The 25427-nt window shown below is 45.4% G+C and overlaps 1 protein-coding gene across 1 annotated transcript in view; it reads left to right on the plus strand.

The window, feature by feature from the left end:
* Tll2 (tolloid like 2) overlaps window positions 1–25427 on the plus strand; it is a 120613-nt gene that overhangs the window by 12314 nt on the left and 82872 nt on the right. The window contains exon 2 of the mRNA XM_041661790.1: window positions 21123–21233. Coding sequence (XP_041517724.1) covers window positions 21123–21233 — 111 coding nt within the window. The remainder of the gene's footprint in view (window positions 1–21122; window positions 21234–25427) is intronic.

Raw genomic sequence — 25427 nt, forward strand, 5'->3', positions numbered from 1 at the left:
TGGGTGAGGCCATAGAGAAGTGGGCAAACGTACAGTAGGAAGAGGCCTGTTGGCAAGGACTGTCCAGAAGAGACCAGAAGGACTCGGATGGTTGGTCCCACAGGTTCTCCTGAATGTTGCTGGCAACAACGCCTACAGGGGCAGGAGAGATGAGGCCAGCAGAATCTGGGGACAAAGTCTGTCCTCCCTTATTCAGTGTCCCAACACTGTGACAGGCGATAAAGGAAGTGTTATGGCTCCTAGCTCCAGAATGGCAGGACATGAGAGAGCAGGGAGGAGGAGGCTTGATCGGCAATGCATGTCCACAGCTGGACAAAGCTGGACATGCGCTCCTTTGTCACACGAAAGTCTGCAGTCTGAGTCCAGACTCGTGGGAGCCACATCCTGGATACCCTTCAGAAGTCAGGCCCTTCCATCTTCCCACTTACTCTCCATGGGAGAGACCCTGGTCTTCATAGACCAAGATGGCAGCCAAAGCCCACATCACCACCCACAGGTCTGGCTGTGAAAGGCAGGGAGAAGAAAATTCCATAGAGAACACAGGAAGAGGCTTTCCATGTGCTGTGTATGGGCCGTCTCATTGACTGGAACTTGTCACGTGGCCACCAGTGTCTACCTGGTAATCTGTAAGCTTTATCTTCCCGAACACCTGAACTCAAGTCTGAGGTTCTTTTCTCGTGGAAGCCGGGAAAGAAACGGGTAAGCAAAACAGCCCATGCCTCAGGTGGCTGAATGTGCTGGCCCTTTAAGTAGAAGATTCAGTCAAGATAATGGGCCACGGGCTCTGCTGAAAGTGAACCAGCTGTACCATCAGCCTGATGAATGTTGGAGCTGGGAGGAACTGTGTCTATTCAAGAGGTCTCATTTTCCCAGTGAGAACCCTGTGGAGTGGAGGGGCAGTGTCTTATTGACAGTCACGGTGTGTGTGTGTGTGTGTGTGTGTGTGTGTGTGTGTGTGTGTGGCTTGGCTCGAGCTAGGCCCCAGGCCTCCTCTTCTCTCCACCTAGTATATCTTTCCACTCTGCTCACTGCTTAGGTCTCCAGTGGCCTTTCACTTCAGAATGAGTCATGCGCAATTGCGTGTGTAATTTATGGTTCTTTGAAAGATCATTCCACAGTGGAGAGATTGGGACTTATGAAATGTGCTTGGTTCTGGACTCAAGCACACATGGCGTACAATTAAAATCTGAGATGCTCTCAGCTTTTAGGATGTAGGCTGCGTCTTCCCGATGTTATTGAGTAGAGTTGGTGTGGCTTCTGCTGTGGGAGGCGGTGGGTGTGAGGTGGCAGGAAAGTGCATCCTACTGGGATCTGGTAATGAGGAGCATCAGTGGGGTCAGAAGAGTTGCTTAGCCTCCCATCTTCCATCTTAGCTATGGAAAGAACTAAGAGGTTTTCCTCACAGCAGCTATGTGTGTGAGTCTGTCCTGCAGGGACAGGACCACAATGCCTGTTTCATTTTAATGAAGAAGTAGTTAGAAACACAGAGATAGGGAACAGGCTAGAGAAAAGTGAGGTCCCCAGAGACAAGTCAGCTCACCCTGTGGTGAAGAATCAAGGAGGAAGCAATGTTATTGTGCCAGAATCAGTGTGTTTATGTAGGGGGTGGTGGTGGCAGAAGCATGAGATGCCACGGGCAGACCTGGAGCACCCCAGCAGGGAGAATTACCCAGATTCCTCTCTTCTCCTGCACCGTCCTCCGGTGTTTCTTCCTTGTTTGAAGAGACCCCCGGGAGAGTGGGCAAGGGAACTGGGAGATGCGGGTGCAGGAGCAGACCGGCTGGGCAAAGGGCTGAGCAGAAAGCCCAGGTCTGGCTCCAGCTAGTCATTTACCGTGACCGTGATTTGGTTAACACATTCCTCACAGTTTGTGAGTGGAGAAAGTATGGGCGTGTGCAGTGTCCCAGTGCCAGCAGCCGACTTTGCGAGCTGGCTTAGCTCTTTCGAGTGCATCTAAGAAGTCACAAGCTGAGAGGGAGAACTCATGACTTGAAATCTATCTGGATCTTTAAGGCTTAGGCTGGGCCTGCCAACGTCAATCTGCTGCATACCTTTTATAGTTTCAGTTTGCTGACAGGCGTTTTTGCTTTCAGTGAGCCACGCCGTGTCATGGCCACTGACCGCTGTCAGTGACTGTACGATGATTTAGATGAAGGTTCAAGGCGGAAGACCACATGTACCCTTGGGCAAGGTGGCCACCAACAGAGGCCCCAGCTCACATGCCATGAGATGCCAGCAGTTTCTAGAGCTGTTCCTGAAGACTCAGCTGTGTAGGGCGCTCTCCCAGGTCCTGACAGACATCGGCGTCCCGTGGACACTTGGATCCTACAGGGTCTCTGATGCAGACACTTGGTTTAGGGGGTGGTAACTAGATTTATCCTGGAATAAATAGGTAATGGGCTCTGGTACAATGGAAGGTGTAGATGGCCAATACGTTTCCACTAGGACCCTGTCTCCCAGTCAGCGTTGGGCTAAGCGGCTCTATGCTAAGATGGATTGAGAGGCCATGGAGAGGGTCGATGGATAGGAGGGTTGAGACCAATGAAGGGCGTTTGTTCTGGGTGAGAGGAAGCCAGAAGAGGTCTAGGTGTGTCTCCTGCTTGTCATCCCTCGTGTGAGGAAGACCACAGTGGGGAGCTGAGGCCCGGTTTGCCTTCCTGTGCCCTGGCTTCCTCCTGTGGAGAACTAGTGAACTGCTCAGATGGTTTTTACATTTTTCCATCTTAGAAATTCCTGGATGCAAACTTTTTTTTTAAGACTTCGATATAAAACTCACAATGAATCTGTCTTGCCCAATTAAAATATTTACTGCTTCCACTCCTCTCTGCCATATGCTCACAGAGCTCAGCCATCCATCCCTCAAGAAGGCCATTTCCCCAGGAGCAGCTGCGGATTCTGCAGACAGGAGGCTTCCCATACCAAACAGATCCTGCCCTTTAATCGGCACCCAAAGATCCAGGAGGCCTGATTCATACTCGCCTGCTTCCTCCCTGGCCTCGAAAGCCAAACCTCTCTCCACCCACTCGCTCCTGAGCGAGCCTGAAAGCGGAGTGCTGAAATTTAGGGTCATGGTTTCAAAGTTCATGGTCCTGAGAATAAACAAAAAAACTATTGTGGTTGCATAGAGCCGTGGACCCCATTAACACTGTCCATGAATATTTATAGCTGGAGACGACAAAAGAACATAGAGGCCATATTGTATTCCCTAGAGATTTTCCTTCCATGGGGTCCTTTCTCTGCGGGTCACTTTAATGTAAGCTTTGCCGATTTAGTTGCACACTTTAAGCCGATTAACTTTTTACTAAAAAAATAAAAAAAAACCCTCCCTGTTTGTTTGTAGATACACTGCCCTGACAAAGATCCACACAAAACTGCTCCAAACCTGTTAAATCCCTCTGCTGAAAACTCACAGAACTAAAAGCATGGGTAGGATTTCCCTGTAATTCTCCTGCCTCTGGCCCGTCTGCCCCACCTCGGAGAGTTTCCTGAGAGGAACAGTAATAGTTGGAATCCTCTGATTTAGTTCCAGCAGTAACCTGGGCTTAGCCCAGGTGCCCTCTAAGAGTGTCAACAAGGCACCCGGCTGCTTGAGTAGTCTGCCATGGGGACGGGTAAATGACAAACCATAGGCAGATCTCCGTGTGTATCTAAAAGACATTGGAGGAAAGCCAATGGTTGGATTTGGGGTGCCTTAGAGACCAAGGACTCTGTTGGTTCCTAAACTTAAGTATGAATCAGAACGAGGTGTGACAGAGCCTGTGTTTAAATGTGTGTTCCTGGGCCCTGTCCCTGGAGGTGTTGATTTCATCATTTTGATTGAGACCTGGAGTTCCGTACATCAACATCCTCCTCTGGGGTTCAGGGCAAGTGGATTGTGGGCCAGACCTCCATCAGCTTGGAGCTGCTCAGCTGTCTCACTTGCTGATGAAGAAATGCCAGCGAAGGCAAACATGACTTGTACGGGACCATGAACTTGCAAATGTGGTGGAGGTGTATGCTGTGCCCTCTTCATCAGTGTGGGCGTGCTGAGAGAGAGCCCCATCCGGTGAGATTTGTGGTTAGGCAGGGAGAGGATTGAAAAGTTCCCAAGCTCTAAGTGTAGATGAGAGAATCCGGAAAAGGCTGGTTGGGAGACGGGAGGGCAGGAGAGGTCACTGTTGCAGGGTTTCTTCACGCAGAGGCCAGGTTTCCTGGGGTTTGGAGAAAACCACTGGGGAAGGCATATGGCCAAGAGACTCTGGGAAGGCTGGGGGCTGGCTGATCTATGCTATCTGGGAGCTAGTGAGGCGCAGCTTGTTGAGTGACTGGTGCTGACAGCAGCTTTGGAGGGAGTCTCCCTCTGCCTAGTTGGACTCCCAGACCCCCAGCTCTGTAGGTCTGGCACCCAGACTCAGGCACCTGGTTTCATTCAACACTAGCAGAATCCCAGCGTCTCCAAGACTCAGAGAAAACTCCAGTGGGGAGTGTCGTGAGGGATTTCCAGGGCCACCTTCCTGCACTCTGTCCCCTCTAGCACCTTCCCAGCTGTCTTGGCCATGCCAGGCGCTCATCTGAAACAGAGCACTCTCTGCTAGGCCCACCCAGAATCCCAGTTCCAGGAGCTGTCTCTGTGTGGGAACAGAGAACTGAGCTCAAATCTGGAAGCAGAGCCAAGGGTCTGATTTCTTCTAATATCCTCACGATGCTCCCCCCATCAGGACTTCTTCCGGGAGATTCACTCGTTCTGGCAGTGGGGGAGAATATGTACATGGATGGAGTGGCAAGCCATGATGTACTATTCCAAAGTGAGGGGCCCTCCAGGACCCCTGTACACTGGCTTCTCTCTTAGCCCTGGATCTCTGCTCACTATGCCTGGTCTCCTCCTCCTGCTCTTGTTAAACCTCTCATTTCCTGTGACCTCATGTTCCTCCATCTTCAGGAATCAATGTTGCCACGCCCAAAAAAATACAGTTAGCTTGGCTTCACTGGGGCAACTTCTGTTCCTGCCCTGACAGAGATTTGCCATTTGTCGCCTCTGCACGCCATTCCTTTGGCCAGTGTGCTTTTAACTGTGTCCCCTGCCCAGCTCTGCTCGTTTCCCCATTCCTTTGACGAACTGCCTGGTAGCTAAGGAGCCACACCTTAGCAAGTGTGGCTGCTGCTGGCATCATAGCCGAAGGAGGTCTTCCTCTGCCTGCCTGGGGACAGAGAGAGCACTGCTGTGGATGGAGAACAGGCAGGATGTGGTGCTACGCCGGCTACACTCTGGGGTGGAAGATGATGCCCAGCAGGACTCTAACCCAGCAACATTTCGCTTGTGGGCCTTCCTCCCTTATGGCTACAAGGGGCAGGCACACATGATTACCCCAGGAAAGAGCAGACATCAGGAGCTGTGATAGCTATGCACCTATCACCACAGCAGTAGTGAGCTGGAGCTGCTTCACCAGCTTGTGAGAGAGCCTTTATACTCCGCCTCCAATTCCACCATCGCCGACTAAAACGGGCTTCACACCAGGGGATCAGCCAACACTGCCAAGCAAGGCTATAACCACTCCAGTCCGTTGCTAAACATCACTACGCCATTACTAAGCATTATTACAAGGTTTGTGTTCGGGGCTGGGGAAATGGCTCAGTGGATTAAAGTGTTTTCTGGGAATCCTGACAACTTGAGTTCAACTTCCAGAGCCGACATAAAGGTGAGGAGAGAACAGATCCCATGAAACTGGCCTCTGATCTCCACATGCATGCCCTTGTGTGTGTATGCCTCCCTATCATAAACACGGGCTCAATAATAATAATAATAATAATAAGTAAAACAAACCTAAATATGTTAAAAAGAAACTATACTTTTAAAAATCAGCCTCTTGTTTATATTTCAACATTTTACACGTACTAACTTTAAAATTGTATTTGAGGAAGAGAGTGAAGAAAGTACTTGAAGCTAACCTCTGACCCCTATGTACAAGCACATACTTGTGTATGCATATCTCCCTCATACATGCACACATCCTTACAAACATGTACTTATGCTGCATACACATGGATACACAAATTTCTTTTGGTCACTTTTTGAAGATTCCTTCTCTTCCTTCTCTCCTCCCTCCCTCCCTCCCTCCCTCCCTCCCTCCCTCCCTATTTTCTTCCTTCCTTTTCTTTTAATTTTTGGAGACAGATCTCTCTGCATAGTCTAGGCTGGCCTAGAACTCACTATGTAAGCCCAAGCTGACCTTGAACTCCTTCTCTCCCAGTCTTTTAACTAGAATCACAGGTGTGAGCCTCCATTAAGGTTTTCTATTTTTTATTTCTGAAAAACATTCTTCCTATTGTAGTTCATTCACCACCTCTTCCTGAAATACTGTTTACTTTATGGCTCAGAATATGATAACCAAACATCACCACCTGTTGGCAACTCTCTGAATTGCAGGTTGAAACTCTAGTGGGTTTGAGGGGACATGAGGGCAGAGGGTTATTTTTATGGAAACACATTTGAAATTCTTTCTATGGTTATGTATTTTCATTGACTTTGCTGTTTTCTTTGATCAGTGCATTTGTTTTCTCTATGGTATCTTTAGAATCTGAGATTCTTTCTTCTATCTCTTGTATTCTATTAATTATGCTTGTTTCTGTAGTCTCTGCTTGTTGACCTAGATTTTCCATATCCAGCTGGTCCTCAGTTTGTGTTTTCTTCCTTGCTTCCATTTCAGTTTTCAATTCTTGAACTGTTTCCATTACCTGTTTGATCGTTTTTTCTTGGTTTCCCAGGGTATCATTTACGTATTTACTCATTTCTTCAAACTTTTTGTTATACTTCTCATCCATTTCTATAAGGGCGTTTTTTACATGTTGTTTAAGGGACTCTATTGCTTTCATAAAGTCAATTTTTTTCTCTTCTTCTGTGTTAGGGTGTTCAAGTCCTTCTGTTGTAAGATCATTGGATTCTGGTGTTTTCATGTTGTTTTTCAGATTGTTGGGTGAATTCTTGCCTTGGTGCCTGCCCATCTCCTCCTATCGATGCTATCTAATGGGTCTTTTTTTTTTAAATATTTATTTATTTACTATGTATACAATAGTCTGTCTACATTATGCCTTCAGGCCAGAAGAGGGCACCAGACCTCACTACAGATGGTTGTGAGCCACCATGTGGCTGCCGGGAACTGAACTCAGGACCTCTGGAAGAACAGGCAATGCTCTTAACCACTGAGCCATCTCTCCAGCCCTCTAATGGGTCTATTAAAACAGGATCAGGTTTCCCTGCTGGCCAGGGGCCCCACTTACAAAATGCCCTCCCTCCGTTTCCCGGTTCCCGCTGCGGGCCAAGATCCCTCTCACCACTCAGAAGGGTCTTCAGGACCAGGACCAGGCTCCCCGTTCGCCAGGGACCTCACCAACAAAAGGCCTACCACTCTGCAGGCCAGCCACCAAAACAGAGAAACTCCCTCTGCCCTCTGCCCCGAGCTCCCAACGCAGCACCCAAACAGGCTAAACTGGGTGATCCCGCGGCCCTGTGGAAGGGAGGGGGAGTGAAGGAGGCCCCTGGGCACAAGCTAGGATGGGTCAGGGAGAGAGAGGTCGCAGCAGAGGAGGAGCAGCCCCAGCGAAGGGTACCAGCCCTCGCAGACTAACCGGGGGATCAAGGGGGTTGGGGAATGCTCCCACTCCATTTACTCAGGAGGGTCTTCAGGGACAGGACCAGGCTCCCCGTTCGCCCGTGGACCTAGCCAATAAAAGGCCTACCACTCTGTAGGCCAGGCCCCAAAAAACCTACTTGATTTAATTGTAGTGGGGCGATCTGCTCTCAGTGTGGGCTTCACTGTTTTGTACTTGGACTATCCTGCATCTGCCCCGTGTGCGCTCCGGTCTCCGCGCGCTGGTCTCCGCCGCTTCCGCTCTGCATTTTCAAGTTCTGACCTCAGATGGCAGAGAGACTGTGGCTCCAGAGTCACGGGTGCTGGGGACAGTCTCTTGTCACTATTACTAGTGATTTTCAGAGTTTAATGTGTATGTAATTACTTAAGGGATCTTTTAAGCATGTAAGTTCTTTCTCAGAAAGACCAGGATGACCTCTGAGGCTTTGGACGTATTTATGTCAAGTTCCAAGATGCTGTCGATGCTCCTGGTCCACGGATAACAGTCTGGCAGTGGAAGACGTGATGGGCATGCCTGGAGAATTTTCTCATAGATGGCTTCCTTGGGTCCCATTCTGTCTTTCAGTAATATTTCAGTAGGTGTGTTTTTTAGATATACAGTCATCCCTCCCTCGGTATCTGTGGGGACTGCTTCCAGAGTTCACCACAGATTGAAATCCACAGAAGCTCAACTTCCTTTTGTCAAATGGTGTCATGGTTGGCACGTAACACTATGTACTTCCTCCTATATAATTCCTGACATGTCATAAATGTTTTATAAATAATTGCTATACTGTAATGCCTAGGGACAACGAGAAGGAAAACAACCTGCACATGTTTAATATAGACACATTGATTTTTTTCAAATAGTTTTTGGATCCAGGTGTAGAACCATTGATACAGAGGACTGACTGTAGACTTAGCTTTCTAGATTTTGTGGAAACAACCATGGATTTAATGTTTTATCTGTTTGGATTTAATTTTGTTGTGTGGAATTCAGTCAAAGTCTACTCAAGTTTTTCTTCATTAGCTAAGCCACCGTTTCAACAGAACCCATCAAAAAGTCTACTTTCCACAGATTTGTGCAACCTAATTTTTCATAGTTTTCTTACATAATCTAGAACCTGATTCTAGAGCATGTTTTATGACAAGGTTGCAGTAGCTCTATCAATTCTCTCTTGACTGTTCTCACATAATTGTGAGGTGGACTTGTAGATCATTTTGTCAACAATGAAAAGTTATTGTAATTTTTGAAGTGTATGAACCTACACATCACCTTAGAGTTCATCTTTAAAATCATAGACTCTCAATCTTGAATATAGTATATTTTTCTTTCGGTGTTACCCAATTTTACAGTTCTTTAGCTTTTAATTTTTGTGCATTTTTTGTGTGTGTGTGTGTATTTGTGTATGTATGTGCCATTTTGAACATGTGAGGCTCAGAGAGCAACTTGTAAGAGAGCTAACTCTTCTATAGTGTGGGTTCTGGAGATTGAAGCCAGGCCACTGGGCTTGGTAGCAAGCGCCTTAACCAATGTACTATCTTACCCACTGCTTTTTATAGTTTACCAGGAGTCTGTATTTATTAACACAGTGCCTACCAAACTTATTTCAAGGTATCTGACTCTTTTTGTGCTTTTAAATAATTATACATATATTATATGTCATAGTTTTTATTACATTCAACTTTATATTTATAGCATGGTCACTAGCCATAGGCAGCAATTTAAATTTAAATTAATCAAGCAAAATAAGATTTAAAACTCAGTTTCTCTTTCATACTAACCACATTCCAAGTATCCAGGAACTGCAGACAGTTAATAGGTACCCCACTGAAGCTCAGATATGAAGCCCCTTTAAAAGGGGCTAGAAGTTTCTATTATTCAGCACTCTGGTGTGTTATTGTGCATACATTAACTTTCAACCAGTTATTTCAACTTATCTCTTGGATTTTCCAACAAAGCAGTTGCCCTGATCAAACTTGTTTTCTTTTCTAAACCAGTGTGAGGCCATCTTCCTTTCTATCAATGAAAGCAAAGCTAGTGGTCATGTGGGAGAAGGGTTACACCTCCCCACTTGTGCCCATGGTAGTCATCACTAATCGATCACAGCACCTCTGTTATTAGAGCCTCCCTCTTTAATGTCTTGTTCTTCTCCATGGAGACCCAATATTAACTACAGTGAGTTGCAGAGAGGGTACTAAAGCCCCTCTCCATGGTTTGGAAAACACATTGTGAAAGGTGTATCGGCGTAAATAAATGCAAGGCAAAAATTAAAGAATATATACAGTTTGAATGTTTAAATAAACTTACAGAACCGAGGTTCCCATGTAGCACAGGAGGTAGGAAAGAAAAGGGCCAGCAGCCTCCCGTGCGCCTGATTTATTCGTGTGCATTCGCCCGAGGCAAACCCGCCCCCTAAAGGGGCTGGCTTAACCCTACATCTCCCCCTTTTGTCTAAATAAGACAGAACTAAACCAAATATAACTATAAACTGATGGAGGAAGGTCATTGGTTAAATAAAAAGAAACTGCTTGGCCCTCATTGGTTAGAAGATAGGTGGGAGGAGTAAACAGAACAGAACGCTGGGAGGAAGAGGAAGTGAGCTCAGACTCCGCAGCTCTCCTCTCGGGAGCAGACGCCTGAGAGAGACACCATGCCCCGCTCCCGGGCAGACACACACCATGAAGCAAGCCGCCAGGTTAGACATGCTGAACCTTTCCCGGTAAGACCGGTGCTCACAGATTATTAGAGATGGGTTGATCGGGATGTGAGAATTAGCCTGTAAGGGCTAGAGCTAAAGGGCCAAGCAGTGATTAAATGAATACAGTTTGTGTGTTGTTATTTCGGAGCATAAGCTAGCCAGGTGGCTGGGGTGCCAGGGACGCAGCCCTGCGCCCATATTACTACAATAAACAATAATAACAAATGATAAATATAACAAACAATATTGAGAACAAAAGTTTTGCTAGACATTCTATCTCAAGGAGTCTAAATAATGTAGAGAGTAACTACAATTAAATAATCTTCAACTCCATCAAAGATCTGAGAAGGGAATAAATATTACTTAACAAATGAGAGATATCCAAAATGTGCGACAAATGACAGAGACAACTGACTACCTGGGCAATCGCCCAAAGTCTCGTTTGCAATGTTGAGTCAACCAACTTTGGCTAAGGCCTAACATAACTGACATACCATTATCAAGTGCAAGGAACTTTCTTAGAATAATCCTACCCTGTCTTGGCAAGATAAGACAATCCTGTTTCATATCTTGGTCAGTAGTTGAGGTATGGGCTTTTCTTAACCCAAAGACCAGTTCTGCCAAGAAGACAAGCTCCCAGTGGAGTGTCTTTGGTGCTCAACGTTCTCTCGGGTGTAGAGTGGTGTTGCCAGGAGTAATTGTGTCTCATTGGCACAGAATTCTAGGTTAGATTAAAGGCCATTTTCTACAGCTCTTCAAAGAGGCTGAAGATTATACTATCTATACTAAATATAATCTCTATGTATCTAAAAGACCTGATTAACCTAAAAATAAATATGACAAACATATAATTCTCAATACCTATCTAATTTGAAAACTAAGAGAATAAACAACTGTGCAATATATGAAGACAATGATCTTCACCTGTAAACAATGTCATTACATATCAAATGTAAACAATGTTATTACATAAATAGTACCAGAGGTAGAAATGTACATTGTGATATGATAGATGTATCCATACAATATAAGCATACTCTTATACAAAAATAGAGGTAGGAACACTCACATTCAATATTCAATATATCAATATACAAGAAACAGTACCAATATAATTTTCTAAAAACAGTAAGTCACAAATACCAATCATCCCATCAAACCAGTTAATCCGCCTTTTTTTTTTTTGAATATACCCCTAATTCCATACAATATCTCCCTATCCCCTCAACCTTACACCAACCACTAAAAGATGTCCCTAACCCTGTGGGCAAACTCTGTTTGGAGAGGGGACGTCGTCCTCTTAGATTGCTTCTAGCTGACATGGGGGCGACGTTCTTCTTAGGGGCCCCTGTGAAAGCAAATGATGGTAAAATTCCCAAATTAACCTTTGACCTAAGAAAATTATAACTAGTCTCTGAGCGTTTTGAGAAGGTCCGGCCAGAGTGTTGTCAAAAATGTGCATCATTCGAAATTGTCTCCTGCAGTTGGTACCAAAAAACAGGTCTAATATTAGCGCTTAAAAAAAAAATTCATGACGTCATAAAAACCAGATTGAGTTGATGTTGTGGGGCCCCATCTTCATCCTGGAAACTTCAAAGATTACTGTAGGAAAATAAGTTGCTTGATATGGGAAATTTAAACATTAACAACAAGGACATATATTGACATATAAAGAAAGACACAGATATGAGGAAAGGCAAAGAAAGTTTATCAAGTATAAAATTATTCTTATTCTGTCCCATTTCATGGCTCCTGACCTGAGACAGAAACTCTGAAATAACTCTTATCAACAGGCTTGGAATTGAAGAGGGACTGAGCCATAGTCCAACTCCAAAACCAGCTCTACACATTTATAAAGAAGTGTTCAATAAAACATATATATATATATAAAATCAATACTTACAGTATGTATACAATTTTATTGTTGATACTTAGTGGGTCATAACTATTTTCCATCCATCAGTAATTAAATATTCAGGGTCCCTTAAATTCTTTGAAGATGAGTATTTTCCTGTGGAGATAAGAAAAGAACCCTGCCCCCAACCTATCTGTAAACCTTACCCTCAGTATGCTCTCCGTCCTTGTGAATGAATTGTTATTTATCTTTTCCAAGTGACTTCTCTTCTTCAAACCGAACCTTTATTAATTTTGACGGTATCCATAATTTTTCCTCACCTGTGGAGATAAGAACCCCTTCCCCAATGCAGCACATCTCCTGGCTTCCATTGTGAGGTCAGCACATCCTTGAAATAAACTGGTTGATTTTGTAGTGGGAGCTGTGGGGCTGCATTCTGCCACCCAGCTCCCGCCACCGGCTAGCTTATGCCTGAAATAACAACACACAAACTGTATTCTTTTAAACACTGCTTGGCCCATTTCTATCTAGCCTCTTCTAGGCTAATTCTCGCACCTGGACTAGCCCATATCTAATATCGTTTGTAGCACCCCAAGGTGTGCTTACCGGGAAGATTCTAGCCTATGTCCATCCTGGGTCGGAGCTTCATCGCATGTGTCTGCCCAGGAGCAGGGAGCATGGCATCTCTTCTGAGGCATCTGCTCCCGAGAGGAGAGCTGTCGAGTCTGAGCTCACTTCCTCTTCCTCCCAGCATTCTGTTCTGTTTTCTCCACCCACCTGTGTTCTAACCTATGAGGGCCAGCCAAGCAGTTTCTTTATTTTTTTAACCAATGACCTTCCTCCATCATGATTTAGTTCAACAGACTTTTCCATTATCCAATGTCTTTCTGCAGCCGTCGTTCCCTTCTCATTAGTGTTGAGAAAATTCAAGGTTAACAAAGCATTATGTAACCTATTTCTGGGGGTGTTTTCCACCCCTTTCTGTTTGCTCAACATATCCTTTATAGTTCGATTTGATCTTTCTATGACTGCTTGACCTGTAGGATTGTATGGTATACCTGTAACATGCTTGATATTGTAATAATCAAAAAACCGTTTCATTTTCCTAGAGACATAAGCAGGACCATTATCTGTCTTTATTTGTGTAGGTATACCCATGATAGCCATGACTTTTAATAAATGAGTGATTACTGAATCAGCTTTTTCTGAACTTAAAGCAGCTGCCCACTGAAAGCCTGAATAAGTGTCAATGGTGTGATGAACATACTTCAATTTGCCAAATTCTGTAAAGTGGAACACATCCATCTGCCAGATTTCATTCCTATGGGTGCCCTTCGGATTAGCCCTGCTGGCAGTGGCGTTTGGTTATAGAAAGAGCAGGTAGGGCATTTCTTTACAATCTCCTTAGCTTGTTGCCATGTAATAGAAAACTCTTTCTTCAATCCTTTGCTATTAACATGATGTTTTTTATGAAATTCAGAGGCTTGTAGCACACTACCAATCAATAATTGAAAAATTTCTGCATTACCTTGTGCTAGATGACCTGGCAGACCCATATGGGATTGGATGTGTGTTATGTACATAGGGCAAAGCCTGTTCCTGATCAAATCTTGAACCTGGATAAACAATGAGGTTAGTTCTGTATCATCAGGTATAAATTCAGCAGTTTCAATATGTAAAATAACTTTCTGCGTATTGCGAATCAGTAACTATATTAATAGGTTCTTTAAAATCTCTTAGTACCATAAGAATGGCATATAATTCTGCCTTCTGGACAGAATCATAAGGACTTTGTTCCACCTTACCCAAGTCTTCTGATTTGTAACCTGCCTTCCCTGATTTATTGGCATCAGTATAGAATGTACAGGCTCCAGATATTGGAGCATCACGGACGATTCGAGGAAGGATCTAAGAAGTTCTCTTTATGAAGTTAAGCCTCTTGCTTTTTGGATAGTTGTTATTAATGCCTCCCAAAAAATTAGCACAAGCTCTTTGCCATGGTTCATTATCTTCCCATAATTTCTTTAGTTCATCAGCAGTGAAAGGCACTATAATTTCTGCTGGATCTATGCCTGCTGGTTGACGAAGTCTCAGCTTGCCTTTTATAATTAACTCAGAGACTTTTTCCACATAAGTTTTCAGTTTCTTACTTGGTTTATGTGGTAAAAAGATCTATTCCAAGATAATATCATCTCTCTGCGTTAAAGTTCCTGTAGGAGAAATTTTTGATGGTAATATGATGAGAATACAATCAAGCTCTGGATTCACTCTATCCACATGTGCCTGTTGTAATTTTTCCTCAATCATTGTCAGTTCCTTTTCTGCTTCAGCTGTTAATTCTCTGGGACTGTTTAAATCTTTATCACCATCCAAGGTTTTGTTCAAATGAATTATTAGATCAGGTGTTATTCCAATAGCTGGTCATAGACTGGAAATGTCTCCTAACAGTCTTTGAAAGTCATTAAGAGTCCGTAGGCGATCTCTCCGAATTTGTGCCTTTTGTGTCTTAATTTTTTGCAAAACTATTCTATAACCTAAATAATTAACAGAATCTCCCTTCTGAATCTTTTCAGGAGCAATTTGCAATCCCCATTTGGGTAAAAGTATCTGTATTTCTTCAAACAGTCTGTTCAAGGTATCTATGTTTGAATTGGATAACAAAATGTCGTCCATGTAATGGTATACTATAGATTTGGGAAATTTCTTGCGTATTATTTGCAATGGTTGGTTCACAAAATATTGGCACAGGGAGGGGCTATTTAACATACCCTGGGGGAGGACAGCCCAATGGTACCTCCTCGAAGGTTGAGAATTGTTATAAGTAGGCACTGTGAAGGCAAATTTTTATCTATCTTCTTTTTGCAAAGATATAGTGAAAAAACAATCCTTTAAATCAATAACTATGAGAGGCCATCCTTTTGGTAATAAAGAGGGCAAAGGAATTCCAGATTGCAGAGGGCCCATAGGTTGAATAACCTTGTTGATGGCCCTGAGATCTGTCACCATTCTCCATTTACCTGATTTTTTTCTTAACCACAAATACAGGAGAACTCCAAGGGCTGGTAGATTCTTCTATATGTCCAGCATCTAGTTGTTCTTGTACCAGCTGTTCTAAAGCCTGTAACTTTTCCTCAGCTAAAGGCCATTGCTTTGTCCATATTGGTTTCTCAGTCAACCATTTTAGAGGCAAGGCTGTTGGTATCTCTGAAGGGACATCAATTGCTTGTTCTTGCACAGCCCGAATGGCTGGTTTTCTCCATTTGTAATATCTTTTAATATTATTCTCAGAAATATAGGCTCTAGAAGTAGCAAGAATGTTAATTTGGGTATTCCATTGTTGTAATAGGTCACAACCCCATAAATTCATTGTAATATTGGCTACATATGGCCTTAATTTTCCTATTTGTCCCTCTGGCCCTATACATTCAACCCATCTCGTGCTCTGCCTTACTCGAGATAGGGTTCCAATTCCCAGGAGCTGAACATTTACATTCTGAAGAGGCCAATATGGATGCCAAGATTCTGGGGTAATGATACTTACATCAGCACCTGTGTCCAGCAGACCAGTAATAAAAATGTCATTTACACACACTCTCAGCTTAGGTCTTTGATCATTTATAGAAGTTTGCCAAAACACACCTAACTCATCTTTCTGATCACTATTGCTTGTAACAGTAGGCATATGGCTTCCTAATTGTCCTGACGAGGCATGTTCTCTGCAGAAACTGGAAATGACTGAACCATGTTTGCCATGTGGGCCTGAGAGGCCCCCCCTCTCATGTTTCCCATCTGTATCAGATTGCCTTGTCTATCTCTTGTAGACCTGCATTCATTCGTCCAATATCTGCCTTTTCCACATCTTCTACATAAACCTGAAGGCTGAGTCTTTCTATTTCTGTTATTTCTAGAAGATGCATTATTATTATTTCTGAAAATCCGTTGTTTACAATTCCTTTTCATATGACCCATTTTGCCACAATTATAACATTTGGTATTCTGGTGTCTCCTTTTACCATTGGAAATTGCTTATTCTACCCATGCTTCAGTGCCATAGTCAAATGTGTCAACATTCAGTGTATGCAAGACCCATTCTTCCAAGGGCACTGATCTGAACTTTAAAGGCCCCAAGATCTTTTTGCATTCCACATTTGCATTTTCGTAAGCCAAAGACTCAATCATTATCTGCCTTGCTTCTGGGTCAGATATCCCTATTTGTACAGCCTTAGTTAGTCTTTGTAAAAAGTCACTAAAGGGTTCTCTCTGACACTGTTTAACTCTGACAAATGATTCCATTCTCTGTCCTGGGTCTTGTACCCTGTCCCAAGCCCTTAAGGCTGCTGTAGTACACATGGAGAGTGTGTTTTCATCCAAATTAGCTTGTTCCTGAGGGTCAGAAAAGAGCCCTTCACCTAGAATTTTATCTAGGGAAATGTCACTTTCCTTCGCCTTTACCTGCTGTTCTAAAAGTCTAGCCTCTTGCCTGAATAAGCATTTCCATTTCAATTTCGGTCCACTCTCAAGGACCGCGGAGCTCAGCTGGAGCCAGTCCGAGGGGGTAGCATCTCTTTAACAAAAGAGGTGTGCATCCCAAAAGTCATGACAGCCTGTTTAATTTCTTTGAGATCATTCATACGGACAGGCTCCCATGTATCTTCCTTGATGACCCTAGGGTTTCTGGAACCAATCACCGTTTCTGTTGTTATTACTGGAAAGGCATGTAGATCTGTAGGTAGAGCTTTGTGGAAATTGTTCCGGAGGGATTTATCCACAGATGTAGTTAAAATTTGCCTTTCTACCCTTTGCCCTTCTTCATCAGAATTTAGAAATTCCTCAATCTTTTCAATTCTATTCACCATTGCTTTTTGCAATGTCTGAATCTCCTGTCCAGAATTATGTTCCAAAGCCTTCATTGAGGATTCTAAAGTATGAAATTTGTCCATTAGAGATAACTTGTCATCTTTGGACATAATTTTTATGGCATAAACCGTGCCTTCTTGTATTGATAATCTTTCCGCCAATCTGTCATAAGCTTTAGACAAAATCCGATTGTCACATTCAGCAGTTTTGATTCTCTCAGTTAATGTTTCAGTTCCTACAGAAAGGGACTGCTGGAACTTATGATCTAATTCAGCTGTTCCTTCTTCCATAGTAATGAATTTCTCCTTAACATCAGCCTGTACCTTTTCTAAATTTTGCTCAGCTAACCGTGTCATGTTAAACAAAGATCTCTTTTCTTCCTGGAGAACTTCAAACTGATTCTTGAGACGATTGTTGTCATTCTCAATAGTTTTTAAACATTCAACTTCTGCCTTAAGAGACTTCATCATTTTTCTATTGTCAAACCATATAGTGCTAAGGAAAATTATGAATCCCAGAAATATTCATAGATGTGGGGTGCTATTTTACACCTCTTGTAAAATCTCCCACATGGTACACTTAAAAAAGCTGTTGAAATCTGAAACAGTAACGTTCTCAGACATTTTATTTATAAAAGAAAAAATTCTTTTACCTGCAATGACCGGTTCCTGCCAGTGGTGCAAAAGAGTCCACTTGAGTCCACGTGGCCTAAGTCTGAAATAAATGACTCAAAAACAAAATTGGAGCAGACACCAGGCTGATTAATAGCAATTGGGCCAGAAAGGGAACAGAGAGAAAGCTGCCAAAGTGAACAAATCAAAGGGACCGCGTGTTTGAGCCGGCTTGCAGGGCCACTGTCACGTGACCCGAGCACCGGCGGAGATGGGAGGGGAACAGGGACTGATCACGTTTTTACAGAGGCTCTTGTGCCACTGTCAGGCAGGGCGGGGCCGGGGAGTGCTAATGCTCCCGTGCCGTTTGACTTTTTAGCAGGCACCAGGAAAGATCGAGTCGCTCAGAATCTCAGCTGTGTCCCCAGCCGTAGTCGGACCAGCTGAAAGGGCACAGTCTGTGCGTCCAGGGAGACCGCCACTGGGAGTGGTGGCCCCAAGAGACTCCGATTTGGGGCAGGTCTCCGCAAAGCCCCACAGGGCAGGCGCCAAATGTATAGGCGTAAATAAATGCAAGGCAAAAATTAAAGAATATATACAGTTTTAATGTTTAAATAAACTTACAGAACTGAGGTTCCCGTGTAGCAGAGGAGGTAGGAAAGAAAAGGGCCAGCGGCCTCCCACGCGCCCGATTTATTTGTGTGCATTCGCTCGAGGCAAACCCGCCCCCTAAAGGGGCTGGCTTAATCCTACAGAAAGGAGTTTGGGTGTTGTGGAATATGCAACATGTGTTGCATTCTTTTATGCTGCATTTGTTTAACTCTGTAAAGCTGTGCTACTTTGCCTGTCTAAACACATGATTGGTCTAATAAAGATCTGGGCAGCCAATAGCTAGGCAGGAGAGAGAATTAGGCGGGGCTGCCATGTAGAGAGAATAAATAGGAGAGCAACAGAAAAGAGAAGGAGGAGTGGGAGGAAGAGAAGGAGAGGAGGATGCTAGCGGCTAACCACCTGGCTACACAATCAACCACGTATAAGAAGGAAAGAAAAGGAATATAGAATAGAGAAAGGCAAAAGCCAGAGGCCAAAAGTAGATGGCTAGAAATAAGCCACGCTAAAGCAGGACATTCATAAATAAGAATAAATCTCCATGTATTTATTGGGAGCTGGGTGGCGGGCCCCCAAAGAGCAAAGAGTAACACAACCAACTACATAGGGGTTTCTGAATCTCCACTGAACGTCACTGTCTGAATACCAGGCGACTCTGAGTTGTGGGCAGGTAGCTTCTTGAACCATCTTTGGTGGTGTCCATGGGATCCACTTTGGTGGTCTTGGGATGGAGTCTGGGGGAATCTATAGGCCAGGAAAGCAGATTTTGGGATCCAGACTCCATCACAAGAAGCCCATAGGGGCCACAGGGAGGGAAACAGGACTGACTGTGGCAAGGGCTCTCTGGGCCCTGAGGTGGAATGGAAGCTGCCCATTGTGTGGTGCCTAAAGCCAGCCCCGCACCCTTCTGTGGATGGTATGGGTAAAGGCTACCCTGGGTCAGCCATTGGTGAGGGGCAGCATTTCAAGGGAGGGAAGCATCCCACCTTTAGAAAGCATAACACTCAGTCTAACTGTACATCACTAGCCTTGTAGACCGTTACTGAGGGTCTTGAGGGCTACAGGACAGAGATGCTTTGTTGTAGTCACTGAGTGGGTCCAGGTGCCCACTCCGTGCTCAATGCTTGCTCACGCCATCTCGCCTGATGCTCACAGGAAGGAAGTGGCATTGCTGCCCATCTCCACCTGAGAGATGAAGAAGCTGAGACTCGGGGAGCTTAGGCTGTTTGTCTACTGTCTCACGGGCAGATGCTGCCCGATTCTGTCCCATACTCTGTGGCCTCTGGCTTGACCTTCCTCAGTGTGGGAAGTGGGTTTGGGCAGATGAAATGTGTGGGCATAAATCCAGAGCCTGTCTTCAGGGCGTTTCGAGTCAGGCAGAGTGGGAGAAGTGGAGTCGAGGTAGATGGTGAGGGGGCTGAGAGGTGGAGGACTGGGGCTCTGCCACTTGCTGAGGCTCTGTTTTCCGGTTTGTGACGGTACAGAATCGATATGAAATACAAACAAACAAAAAAAAAAGGAAAAACAAAGTAACACACAGATTGAATCCATTGCTAACTGTTAAGTACAACTCTAATTCTAGATGTGTTGCCCTGGCCCCCAGCCCTGCCTGCCTGAAGCTTGGCATGCGCAGGTACACGCCCAGGTCCCGCATATGTTAGGTGGCAGATGACACAGTTAAACCCTACAGCAACACAGAGACAGGAAGGGGCGTGTCAGGGTGGGAGGGGAATTCACCAGAGGAGAGGTGAGAGTTGTGGCCGCGCCTGGTCTTCAGGATGAAGAGAGGGAGGAGTGAGGAGGGAAACAGGTAGGTACCAGAAAGAACTCCGTAAAAATCAGGGTGGCTCTGCGGTTCACCGATCGCTCGTCATGGCCGGTCCTGCACCAGCCGTTAGCAAACCCCATCTCAGTTATTTCTCACACAATGTGAACTCCAGTCGCAAAAATTTTATCCCCGGATGAGGAAGCCGAAGCCGAAATGGGTCGAGTGATTTGCCGAACAGGACCGTGGGGGTGTGCCTGGCAGAGAAGAACACCAGAGCGTAGAGAAAGAGGGGGAGGAGTCTGGGCCTATGATCCCCGTCTCACAGCTTCATTACCTCCAGCGGGGGCCACTCTAGGTCCACACCTTTAGTACATGGGCCTATGGGGACATGCCTCCAAAGCAGAATTACGTGTGCATCCTGATAAGCCCTGTCTGTGTTCTACACTACCTGTGCTCAAGATCCCGGGTGCTGGATTTGACTGTCTACAGCAGTGGTCCTCAACCTTCCTAATGCTGCGGCCCTTTAAGACAGCTCCTCATGTGGTGGTTCCTCCCAAGCAGAAAATTATTTTTGTTGCTACTTCAGAACTGTAATTTGACTACTGTTGCAAATCATAATTTAAATATCTGTGCTTTCTGATGGTCTTAGGCAGCTCATGTGAAAAGGGTCGTTGGAGCCCCAAAGGTTGAAAATGGCTGGTCTAGAATATTGCTTGTCCCTACACAAGGGCCATGTAGAATGGGGGGTCCTGCACAAAGAAGGGCAGCAGATACTGTAACTGGTGTGTAAACAATGGCTCTGTGCCTTTTCTTTTATAGAAGAGGGACAGAAGAGGAAAGAAACGGTTGTCTCTATGTGATGTTTAGCCTGTAGCTGCCTGGAGCGAGGGTGAGACAGAGGGGTGTTTATCAACCAAGGCTCTGGGTTCCCATGGTGGTTGGCCCAGATACCATGGCTTTAATGCAATTATCATTGAGGCTCTAGGAGAACACTAATTGGCAGGACTGTCTTTTCTAGGATTTGCTCCTCACATCTGGTGCCTTCTGGTGGGTTAGCAAATCCCTTTTCTGACTTGCAGGCTCAGTTGACCCACTCACTGTGCTTTCTCTTGCTAGCTGTCTTCTGGGGAGACATCGCCCTGGAAGAGGAGGATCTGAAGTTATTTCACATCGACAAGGCTGAAGACTGGACTAAGCCGTCCACAGAGGAAATGGCACACAATACTGGTAAGTATCGGCCTCCTGATCTGTTTGTAACCCAGCATGCTGCTTGAGGGCTCCTCTAGGAATCTTCGGTATCTTTGTCCTGTAGGTCTAGGAACCTGTGTGGAAGGCCTGGGGGAACCACATACCTCTTCTGGTGGAGGCATGGATCTGGGACCTTAAATTCTCTGTCTCTGTCTCTGTCTCTGTCTCTCTCTCTCTCTCTTTCTCTCTCTCTCTCTCTCTCTCTCTCTCTCTCTCTCTCTGTGTGTGTGTGTGTGTGTGTGTGTGTGTGTGTGTGCCTGTAGCAAGTACTTGCTCATATTTGTGCACCTGCACATATGGTATCATGGACAATTGTGTGTGCATATGTGTGGAGGTCAGAGGTCAATGTCAAGTGTCTTCTTCGCCCATTCTCTACCTTTTGTGGGACAAAGTCTCTCATTGAACCTGAGGCCCATTGTAACATGATTAATAAAACCCAGTACAGATATTGGGGTTCAACCCAAAGGTCAGAAAAACAAAACATCCAGCCACTGGCTCTTAACCTCTACCTCTTTCTGAAATAGCTACAAAGCTCTCATAGGGGTTGGCAGATGAAGGGACAATGTTGTCACAAGGTCATGGAACCATTGCTAGGGGCTGGGGACTGGATGGAACCGTTAGATACGTCAGACTTCCTTTGTGGTGTCTGAGTCTACAAGCAACACTGGAGTTTGTGTGGCCTCCTCTACGTGGTCTGAAAAGCTGACTAGGGTTTCAAATGAAGAATTGAATTAATCTTCATAACAGCATACCCGCAGCCTTAGCTGTGTTCTAGCATAGCAAACCATCTCTTCATGGCTTACCATGACATCTGTTTAACACCTGTTCACACTCTTCCTTGGTCCTTCCCAGGGGTCTGGAGAAGATGACCTAATGAATCTGTGCTTAAAGTGGTTCTTAAACTTCTTTTGCAGTATTCCTTAAAACCAGGGAACACTGACTATCTTGCGTGCACACTGTGATGGATTTTTTCACCATGGCGACCCCCAAAGACTCCTGTATGTCCCCATAGTCAGCGCTCACCCCAGCATCATCACTAATCTAACCTTGCCCCGGTTTGCCTGTGTGGTCTAGACCCTACAGTGGGTGCTATCCCGTCATCTTGTACCAGCCTTCACTACTGCACATTCAGGGGCACATGTTGACGGAACAGTTCATCCCCTTCCAGTGTTGGGAATGTTCTGCTGCTTGGATGGCCTCTAGCTTAGCCAATGGTCTTCTGCTGGCAGATGCTGATATCTCGGTGGGGACCTCCAATTGCTGCGCACCGCGCCCCTGTGTCTGCGCTTGGTGTGCTATTACCCAGTTCGCGAGCTTCGGGCAAGGGGGCTGGAGGTTAAAATACACAGATACACACAGACAGAGAGACAACGACAAGGGTCATCCTTGAATTCCCCAAGAATGCCCCCTTTATTGTGTTCAGGGACAGATTATATAGAGATAGCCACGGCCCAGCCAAACCCACCAGAAACCACTCTCCTGCCATCAGGAACTCCTGAAGGTCTCGTGCTCAGAGCAGCTGTAGGCACTCAGATCAGGGGAAAACAAGTTGTTTACAAGAAATTCAGGATCTGGGGTCTCACTGCTCCCAACAGGCAGACATTTGGGCATCTCAGGGTTTCTTGCTAAATAAATCTGAGAATGGATGAACCTAGCACCTTGAGTACCTGTTGCTCCTGGGCAGCTGCCCTGTGTGAAATGGCCAGGTCTGGGGTTCAAATCGATACTGTCAAAACATTTCCGAAAGTGATTGCGTCAATTTACACTCCAGGTTGAACACGCTTACTTAGAAAGCAGGAGTGGTCCCCATGCAGAGTCTGCTGTTGGTTTTGAATTTTTGGGCTCCTTAACGCGGTCTCCTGTTACCCCCTGGCCTACACAACAGGCCCATGTGTCATTAGGAGTCCTCAAAGTTGTCCCATCAATTCTCTTTCTGCCACTCCCAGGTCTTACCCTAGCATAGCTGGGGGGTTCAGGAAGAGCATATGTGAGGGAGAGGTACCCGAGAGGCCAGGCAGTGGCTAGACACCATACCATGCACAGCTGCTAATGTCCCTTCAGGGACGGTCACCTGAGAAAAGAATATATGTGTTGTGTTTGGCACCAGATAAATGTTTGAGAAATATCAATTCTCCTTAATATTTGCAAAGAAAAGACTGATATAGGAAAGACTGGGACCAAAGTGAAGACTGGGAGGAGCTGCCACATGTGAAAGGGCTCGGGGACCTGGACACCAAGCCTCTCAACACACCGCTGACGTCCTCCTCAGCTTAGTGCAGGCTTTATTCTCAGTGTTTTCATGGCAAGGTGATTTTTGTTCCAATTGCTTTTCTCTGAGGGTCAATTGCACTTTGTGTCTACCTAGAGCAGTTATTTTATTTTCAGGTTGGGAATTTTTTTTATTGATTTTGCTGATTAAACTAATACTGTTTGATTTTTTTTTAAAGTGCAAAGGCTCCTAAGTGGAAAAGGGAAATCCTGTTATTGCAGCCTCAGGGATCGCCGACACTGTCTGTTTGCTGGATTGCTTTCTGCCTGGATGTGCTATGATCGTGTGTGCAACCACACACACACACACACACACACACACACACACACACGCACGCATGCACACATGCAAACATGTACACACACACGTGCACATACAAGTGTGCACGCACACACACATGCACACACGTGCGCACACATGCACACACACGCACACACACACACTTTTTCATTTTTTTAAACACAGAGGTCTTACTGGAATGTGCTGGCATAGTCTACCTGTTTGGTACCATCGCTTCATGGATGCCCCTCACTCCATGTCAGCGAGCTGTTTTGATGGGGAGGCACTAGCTAGTGGTCTGTAGGCCCTGGCACAACTCTTGTGAGCTCTTATATGTGGATGTGAAGGTGGCTTCCCTTTTGATGTGATTTTAAAACAAGAGATGATGTTTCTGGGAAGAAATTTATACGTAGACCTTCAAACATTTTCTGGGGTAAAAATAAAATTCAAAGGAGCCACACCTTACCCACTCTTGCTAGGTTCAAATGTGGAGAAGGATGTGTTCTTTGTTATAGCTCACCTAGTTCCTAAACTTTGTAAGTGCAGTTTTCTTTCTTGGTTGCTGAGAAGGGAGCTCTAGTAGAAGAGGGCTGAAGTCCCTGAGCAGGGCGACAGGGAAATGGCTGTCACTGTAGAGCAGCCCACAGGCCACTCTCTCTGTTTACCCTGTGAGGTTGGAGCTGCTCTTTAGGCTATAGAACACAGGGATGTCAGTTGCTTCTAAGTGGAGCAGCCAGCATCTTCGTCTAGAGGTGCGCTGGAGATGCTCATGTTCTGAGTTCACTTAGGGGCAGCATCCCATCCAGAGCTTAGGTGGAGCTAGTCCAGGCTTGCTGCATCCTTCCCTGGCCCCGCCATTGCCATTTGGCCATCTGGAAGGAGTGGAGAATGGTTTGGGAAGGAGTCTGGAATAATGGGGAGCCACTTTCTTGTTTAGGAGCCTATTTGGTGTTCTCTGAGGTCTTTGGGGCTCCCAGCAGGGATTTCTCTAACTGTTCATGTGGGCCACAGGCTTGAGCTGAATTCTAATGTGCTTCCTGCCTCAGCGCTCTCTGTCCTCATCCCGCATCTAGGTCACCTTCCTGGCTACTGTACCATATTGTATATATGGAATAGTGTTCCCCCATTCATGTCCACTAGAAAGTGACCCATAGAATAGGGAATTTGCAGATGTAGTTATTAAAGGGTCTTGAGATGAGATCCTCCATGGTTCAGAGTGGACCCTAAATCCAGTGACCCAGTGTTTACAAGAGGAGGAAAGGATGCAGGAGCACAGAGAAGGGCATGCAAAGATGGAGGCAGACCCCGGAGGATGCTGCCCCAAGCCAAGCACAACTCTGCTCCTGAGACCCCTTCTGCTGCTGCTATTGCTGATCTGACTGCTTCCTTAGTCTGGCTCCCAGTTCACAGTCTACAGAGACAGGCTCCCTTCCCCTTCTGTCCTCTGTCCAACCCCAATGACATCGTGTCTGTCCACACCCTGAGCTTCCTTCCCTCCAGCCTTCTGTTCCAGCAGCTCCTTCTGCTCTAAGTCCCCATTCTACAGACAAAGAAATGAAGACCAGAGACAGCTGGTGACTCATCACCAGCCCTGCAATGGAGCGCCTTTGTGACACCTCTTCATT

Source organism: Microtus oregoni, unplaced genomic scaffold, assembly GCF_018167655.1.
Source record: "Microtus oregoni isolate MIOR12 unplaced genomic scaffold, Mior012 000012F_ref0000307, whole genome shotgun sequence".
Lineage (NCBI taxonomy): Eukaryota > Metazoa > Chordata > Mammalia > Rodentia > Cricetidae > Microtus > Microtus oregoni.